This window comes from Drosophila elegans, unplaced genomic scaffold (assembly GCF_018152505.1).
Source record: "Drosophila elegans isolate 14027-0461.03 unplaced genomic scaffold, ASM1815250v1 contig_183, whole genome shotgun sequence".
NCBI classification, from domain to species: Eukaryota; Metazoa; Arthropoda; class Insecta; order Diptera; family Drosophilidae; genus Drosophila; species Drosophila elegans.
Genome location: NW_024545550.1, coordinates 11,322,987 through 11,331,036, shown reverse-complemented (window position 1 = coordinate 11,331,036; position 8,050 = coordinate 11,322,987). Strand labels below are relative to the sequence as shown.

General features: G+C 43.2%; 3 protein-coding genes across 3 annotated transcripts; 1 reads left to right on the top strand and 2 right to left on the bottom strand.

Moving 5' to 3' along the window:
* Nucleotides 1-625: 625 nt before the first annotated feature.
* Nucleotides 626-2,078, bottom strand: LOC108144152 (serine protease grass-like). Its single transcript, XM_017268796.2, has 4 exons — nt 1,822-2,078; nt 1,697-1,748; nt 1,464-1,645; nt 626-1,341 (listed from the first exon to the last, which is right to left on the bottom strand). Exons 1-4 carry the CDS (start codon nt 2,075-2,077, stop codon nt 953-955), a joined length of 879 nt encoding a protein of 292 aa, XP_017124285.1. The 5' UTR covers nt 2,078; the 3' UTR covers nt 626-952.
* Nucleotides 2,079-2,884: 806 nt separating this feature from the next.
* LOC108144841 (GPI mannosyltransferase 4) lies at nt 2,885-5,333 on the top strand. The gene is made up of 2 exons (XM_017269981.2): nt 2,885-3,139; nt 3,194-5,333. Exons 1-2 carry the CDS (start codon nt 2,983-2,985, stop codon nt 5,128-5,130), a joined length of 2,094 nt encoding a protein of 697 aa, XP_017125470.1. The 5' UTR covers nt 2,885-2,982; the 3' UTR covers nt 5,131-5,333.
* A 1,447-nt stretch (nt 5,334-6,780) lies between these two features.
* LOC108144151 (serine protease inhibitor 42Dd-like) lies at nt 6,781-7,982 on the bottom strand. Its single transcript, XM_017268795.1, has 2 exons — nt 6,995-7,982; nt 6,781-6,933 (listed from the first exon to the last, which is right to left on the bottom strand). The coding sequence occupies exons 1-2, from the start codon at nt 7,980-7,982 to the stop codon at nt 6,806-6,808; spliced, it is 1,116 nt and encodes a 371-aa protein (XP_017124284.1). The 3' UTR covers nt 6,781-6,805.
* Between the last annotated feature and the right edge of the window lie 68 nt (nt 7,983-8,050).

Here is an 8,050-nt window from a genome sequence, read left to right as displayed (position 1 = left end):
CCCATAATAAAATTAAACCATAAAATATTTGAATGTAAAATAATAATAAACTTACTTAAAATAAACTAAAAGCATTATAATGTAATAAAAACATATTTAATTTAAAACTAAATTTCTCCATACTTAAGAATAAAAATTAAAGTTTAACTCACTTTGACATCAACACAACTCCGCTCGGATCTAAATTGGTACCGAAAATATTTAATTCAAAGTGAAAATATTATATATAAATATACCATGATTTTTCTCTGGGTGTACTATATTAACCATCCAACCACCACTGTCAGCGGATCATCGCTGAATGTGCGTTCCTGAACTATTTTGCCACAAAACTGGGTTTACATAACTGTAATGCGACATCGAATTTCCTACCCAAGCCGCAAACTACGTCATCGGCTCCACGTTTATCATTTATCATTTATCATAATAAACGGAAGGCGTGAGATCTAAATGGATTGCCATTGATCAGGTGGCCGCTCCAAGTTGCTGAGTAGTGCTCCAATAATTTATTTTAAATTGCTTTGTGATTAATGCAAGAATTCAGTACAATTAAAGTCTTTTAATGCTTTTGTTAGTTTGTAAATTGGTTTGTTTATTACATTTTTCACTTTAGGCATACACACATAGCGAAATCTTGTAGTTCAAGTTCATCTATAACAAACGAAGAATTTTAAAGCTATGTTTTTTCTATGAACAAGATTGTATTGATAGATTGTTTATTTAAGTTATACAAGAGATTTGAACTCATGCCGAACACTTTGTAAATCCACTTTTTTTCTACCCTATTTTATTTCTTGAATCGTTTTCCTTATTGCAGAAATGAATATAAATATTGATAAATTAAATTAAATCAGAGGTCAGATCAGCATAATGAGCTATTTCCAAGCGAGGTCCTGGATTCCATTTTGTTTAAATAAGTTATTGCCTAAATTAAAATTATTCAATAATATCCTCATAATGTTGGAAATTTGGCAAGCGTTTTGAGTATCCAGGGCATAAAGGCGGGCAGATCTGTGTAGTAGGCCTTCTGACCATTACCACAGGGTCCTTTTCCATGACTGGCCAGTCCGAATATCAAATGGCGGGTGGATCCAAAGTATCTCCCCAGCCAAATCAGTGGACCTCCCGAGTTTTCCCGGCATTCAGTGTTTTCGGTGGTACAGAGAAACGACTCATGTGTGTCCACAGAGCACTGCACCGTATTCACATGTTCCTCAACTAGAGTTTCTTTAGGGATTTTCCCGGTTTGCATCCATTTGAGAGCGGTGTAGGATTGTCCCATAAATGAGGTAATCGCTTGGAGATCGGGGGTTAAGGGCAGGCAAATGGGTCGTATGTGATCTGTGCATTAAAAAGTAAAAGTAATATGTACAAATTTATTTTAAATTTCATTAAACATATCATCCATCATATCCCAAAGTAGCGTTTTAACTTAAATTCTTATTTAGCTTAGCATTACCAACCTTTAAAGACCACCTTTCGGTCCAATCTCAGCAGAGCAATGTCATTTCCAAATTGGTAATATACAAAATTATCGTAAAAAACACTTTCGTTTATAGAAAAATGTTTCACTGGTGGTGCACAAATAGTTTGCTTGCAGTATTTCGAAGCCGTAGGACTGTGCTCTCCCAATCGAACTTTAAATCTGTTTAGAAATATAACAATCGATAATTCAATATAATTTTCATTTACTTACTCGCTGGATGAAGGACAAAAAGCAAGACAGTGGGCAGAAGTTAAAACAAAACCTGAATGAAATAATAAACAAATAATTAAGTAATAAACTCCAGAGCTTAATCTTAATCTTAAATTTAAACTTACTTTCCGAAATAAGTGTGCCTCCACAGCGACAATTTTGTATATTTTTTTCATCATAGATATAAGCCATCCAAGGTTGGGACATCACAAAATCCTTCCCACCATTTACTCCTTGTTTTTGTATTCCGCAATCCTGCTTTTTCAGCTGATCGTAAACTCTGTATTCTTCTGGGGTCAAAAATTGCGAATCGCTATGAGCTGAGGGAAATACGCAAAATGTTAGCCACAAAAGGGCAAAAACTTTGAGCAAACTGTTCATGGTCCAAGCTTATATCAGACTGAGTACTGGTATGCGGTTGAGGAACATTTGGGTTCCACGCTTATCGCTCAATTGAAACATAGGCGAGTATTCATAAACAAAAATGTCAATATATTTTACAGATTAGCAAAGCCAATTCAGGGAAAACCATATGAGACCGCAATCAAGAAGATAACTTCCTTACAAAAAATATGTTTAAAAAGCCGGCAAAATGTAAATAATTTTTAATCCACAAATTCAAACCCAACCCAAAAACGTTTCTAAAATAATTGGAAAATTAATAAAAATATTACTAATTTCTTTGCGAAATTTTAACAAATATGTAATTATATCATTAAACACAAATAGAATAAAAGTTCACTAAAGTAGTAATTCAAGTTAATAGTCAGTCCTAATGATGGGCTTAAAGTAGATTATGAGTTGAAAACTCGACTTTGCTTAGCATAAAAAATTACCTTAAATTGTGAAATTGGTTTCACTGAAATTCGAACCTACAGTGATTCCAAAATTTTACCGCCAAAATGTTTAATGCTTCTCCAACTGTTTAGAACAGCTATGGCCACATTAAAAACTACTTTCAGCAAGCAGTGGTCATTCAGTATATTTTCTTAGCAAGCAGTGTCCCAATGCCAATCACATCGATATATGAGAATTAATGTATCAGTGTTGAAAAGCGTCGCAAATGATTTTATTCATAATTTCGCTGTGACCCAAGATGCCATTCACACAAAATACAACCAGCAAACCGTTGTGATTTTTTGATTTGCCGGACGGTATAAATTTTCAATAGCTCTGGTCACACTGTTTCCTGCGAACCGTTGTGATTGTTGTTGATTTCTTATATTTATTATTGTTACTAAAAAAACTACAAGTTTTGGTAGTTAAAAGAAGCTAATTAATGAGAAATGCGCCTGACGAAGCTCTGGCAGAATCGCTCGCCCGGCGACCGGCACTTGAGCACCTACTTCTGCTTTGCGGCAGTGCGCTTGCTGCTCGTTTTTGTGCCCCAACTGGGCTATGTGCATCCGGATGAGTTCTTCCAAAGCGTCGAGGTGATGACAGGTGAGTATTATACTAAATACCCTATAAAGTTAACTACAACTACCTTCTTTTCAGGCGATCACTTTCGGCTGGAACACACCCGCAGCTGGGAGTTCAACAACTCGCTGCCCGTGAGGTCAATAGTTCTGCCCTTCGCGCTGCTGCGAATTCCCTGGAGTTTCTACGAATTCATTGCCGAATGCCTGAGAGCCGGATGGCAATTGGAGCTGCTGGGAACGTACACCTATGTGGTCTTTCCCCGCCTGATTTACACCCTGATTTCCTACTCCAACGACTATTGTTTGTACCGCATTTGCCGGCTGTATGGTCTTCGCTTCGAAATCCGCCTTTTGGCCATGGGCAGCTCCTGGATTCTGCTGGTCTTCGGCACACGCACCTTCTCCAACAGCCTGGAAATGGCCATGTGCTCGTGGCTGCTCTGCCTGGTCTCCGAGTGCATGCTGCGCACCAATACGGTGGTCTACAAGAAGGAGTTTCTCGAGGAGAAGTACGACAAGGCGGAGTCCATTAGCGAGCGAGTGCGGATCTGGAAGCTGAAGAACTCGCTGCCGGCGCACAATCTGCAGCACCTGATGACCATGTCCACGATCTGTGTGGCTGGGGTTTTCAATCGACCCACATTCCTGCTCTTTGGAGCGCCCATGGTCTTCTTTTGGCTGCTGCGAGGAATGGGCACAAGGAGCGTTACCTTCCGGGACTTTAATCTGCGAATTGTGCTCTTCTGTTTGTGCGCACTGCCCGCTTTGGCGGTCTTCATCTTCTGCGACTCCTTGTACTACCAGCACTTGACCCTGGGAGAACTGCACATGATGCAGCTGAGCATCGATAACTTTGTCTTCACGCCGTGGAACTTCATCAAGGCGAATCTGGACTCGGCGCAGACAGCCAGCCATGGCGTGCATCCCTGCTATGTCCACCTAATGGTCAACATGCCCATGCTCTTTAACGTTCTGGCACTGGCTTCGTTGGGAGCCTTTGCCCAGCTGCTGCTTAGGTTCTTCCGGGCGGAGTACCAAGTGCTGCCGCGCTTCCAGAGCATCGTGTCCCTGATGTCGGGGGCCATCTTCGTGCCGCTTTTCTTTCTCTCGCTGATTAACCACCAGGAGCCGCGTTTCCTGCTGCCCGTGACGTTTCCCCTCCTGCTGCTACATGCCCCCAAGCTGATCACGGGATTCAGTGCCAAGTATCCCTTCCAGAAGGATCACCCGCTGCTGCGACGCTTCTACGACAGGCTGCTTTCCAGCAAAGCCTCGGGACCCTATCTGCTGAAGATCTGGTACGTGAGCAACGTGGCGTTGACCCTCTTCTTTGGCTTCATCCATCAGGCGGGAGTTTATCCCCTGGCGGCGGAAATCTCACATGTGGTGGCCACCAAGCCGGCTGCCACGCACGTTCACCTGATCACATCGCACATCTACAGTTTGCCCCTGCATCTGATCAACATTCCCAGCTCGAGGGTGCTGCACTTTAATAGACAGACGCATCAGCGATATCGTCGTCCGCGGGATTTCTATATGTACGAGTACGGAGGACTTTCCTTGGACCTGCTGCTGCAGAAGGTGAAGCTTATTAGTGGCAACTGCGAGGTGAAGCAGTCGGGAGCCAGTCGCCTGCGCTACAAGCTCTACTTGGCCATTCCGGCATCGCTGAGCGCAGATCTTCACGAGGCACTGGTGCACTCGAATGCCAGCAGCTACCTCAACTTCGAGCTGATCAACGTCTTCTATCCACATCTCTCCACGGAGGCGTTGCCCCGCCTGCAGGGCAGGCATCCCTGTGATGTGGATGCCCCCCACTGGGCCCACGACGATCTGCGGGGCACCTGTGCCCTGGAGCAGCCGCCAGCACTCAGCTTTGCCTACCTGAACAAGCAATTCAGCTCCTTCGTCCATCAACTGGGACTGGCGCTCTACGAGATCGATGTCAAGCGCAAAAAGCCGCTTTCTGTGCTACTTAAACAGAAACCATTTTTGACGGAAAGACCAGCGTAATGCTCGCTATTTCTTTTATTCAAAGTGCCTTGAACCAAAGTTGTAGGCTAAGATTTATTACTTTTTATTGTAACTCAAGTCTGGTAGAGCACAACTTCCGTAAACATCTAACTATTTATTGTAAAGCTTGACTTCTGTAAACATTCCTGCTTGGTGCACAACAAACTTCAATTTTATAAATATGTCTAGTCATTACCAAATAACTACTTAATCTTAAACTATCTGTTAAGTTTTCACAAGTACTCGAGTTGAATAATTAGGACAATAATGCCGAGTGAGCAAGGAAAAAGGGAATCCTACTCGAGAGGTAATTCAGAACTCTGCCACAAATTCACTTAACATTCTCAAACAATCAGTAATCAGAATCGCAATTCCCGTCTATTTCAGTTGTCGAATGCTCAATGGTGCAAAAGAGTAATCCATTTGACACGCCGCTGGCTGTTAATTCCCCACAAACATCTGAGGGCGTGAAAGCGCGGCATCCGCGTTCATTGAACGTTCGACCAGGCGCAAATCTCGTTGTGTTCTGATTTAGATTTTTGTGTTTGGGCTGCCTAAGCCGGAAACCCGTTTTTGGCAATGCGGCGACAATTGGCCTATAAAATGCTGGAGAACATTGGCCAAAAGCATCAGTCACTGACAAACCAACCAACCCAAACAACCAAATCAACATGAAGGTAAGAATCAGTTGGTCACTCTGCATGTTCAGCCATTAAAGGATTCGATTTTACCTTCCTTTAGTTCCTCGTCTGCTTGGCCCTCTGCATCGCCGCCGCCCAGGCTGGCTACATTGCCCCCCCCGGTGGCCACCTATGCCGCCACCTATGCCGCTCCTGCTCCTGTGGCCTACAGTGCTCCCGTGACCACCTACGCTGCCGCCGCTGCTCCAGCTTACTCCACCTATGCCGCCGCTGCTCCTGCTTTCTCCACTTATGCTGCTGCCGCTCCAGCTTACTCCACCTATGCCGCCGCTGCTCCCGCCTACACCGCCTCGGTGTACAGTGCTCCGGCCTACACCGCTCCCGTGGCCACCTATGCCGCTCCCATCACCACCTACTCGGCTCCAGCCATCGTCAGCCCCTTCCTGAAGAAGAAGTAAACGTGGGGGACCCACTCATTGACACACTCACACGATTCGATACTCTAAATAAACCGACAATTTAAAAAAAAACGTATTTAAAAGTCTTATAAGTGTGATTTTTTAAACAGATAAATGATAATAGCTATGGCACAGATTAAGAACTTCACATCAGCAAAGATGACTGTTGAGTTTAAGCAAACAGTGTGACTTGTTTGAACGCATTGTTAGTTTGCATATGTAAACAGAAAAATACATACTAAGGCTATCACACAGAAGCTTTAATCTATACTTTAGAATTAGGAAAGAATTTAAATGAAACATAAAAACTATCCATTGAAAATTAGCTTGACATTTTACCTAGTTACCTGCTTAAGAAACAAAATGTGGTACTTTTTACCTTACATAAGTACCTTTTAACTTTCCTAGGCATTGATTTATAAAACTTACAATAAATCCTCTTGTTTTAGACGCTCCTTAATATGGTAGAGATGCACTTTTGCTGCACCCTGAAGATACTCTTAACTCTTAACTAATATATATATTATTATAATAGATTTAAGCAATGAATCAAACGTATTTAATATATATTTTATTCTATTCGGGACGACTTAATCGCCCAAATATAAATATTTTCTTGCCCTCTACGACGGCAAACAGAAAAGGTCGGTTGCAAGTGACCAATAATCCAGCACTTCTTGATCGACCGGCTAGTATTTCATCATCTGAAAAAAGATTTAAAAGTTCCAGGGAAGCCCTGTACGAAACACAAAGTGAATAGTAAACCTGCAGCTGCTGCCCACTTGGATCCTTTTTCATCCACTTCAAGGACGGCCGAGTGCTGAATGCTGTCGATCTTAAGTTTATCCTTTGACTTGGTCAGATCTGAGAGATTGGCGTTGTTGAATATGCTCTTTACACCCAGATCAATTAGTGGCTGGGCCAGATCTTGGTCGTATTTGATCTTGAACTTGGGCAGGGAAATTTGGAGTTCCTTCAAACTCAAAGCATCCAAGTTGAGGGACTTCAGATTGTCCTCAACCTTCCGGATTCCCCGGAAAGTCTTGGGCACTATCAGGGCCATGGATAGACTTGAGTTGGCAAAGGGAATTACGGCCACGTGAGCGTCGAGTTCGTCTTGAAAGTTGTAATAGAAAGTGCCCACATGATCCAGCATTTTCACGGCCACCGAGCGCCTCTCATCCGGCAGGTAAAAGTTGCCTGTGGAAACTTTCTTAATGGGATACTTCCATCTGGCTTGGAAAATGACCACATTTACGAGAATCACTTTCGTCGCATCGTCCAGCAGTGAAGAGTCTATGAGATCCACGACCCTGCCCTTTGTTTTACCAGATACCCAGCTGTTGATCGTGTGCGCTCCCTGAAAACTGAGGTCCACGTTCCCGGCCTCCACATGGAGATACTTCCTCGACATTTGTTGATAGTTTGGCAGGATGGGTATTCCACTGGCCACATACATGCGACTGGATATTATGATTTCAGGACTTCTCCGCTGTAGGGCCGCCAAGACCTCTGCCTTTGTGCTGCCAGGATAGCCCAAGACGTCCTTCAGCTCGGCTTCGGTTTCTCCAGCGGCTCCCAGGTAGATTTGGGCCAAGGCCACGTCGATTGCCGTGGGACTGATGATTATATTGGTGTCGGATAGCTCTAAAATGATCTTCGAAGCGAGCTCAAGGGTGGTGAACTTTTTCGGACTGACTTCATTGGCAATGAAATATAAGAGACACAAGACACTCCACACGATCTTCGGCATTGTTGAATAGTTACTAATCGAACAGAAGGTAACATAACCCTTTAACTCAAATGTATTCGCTACAGATT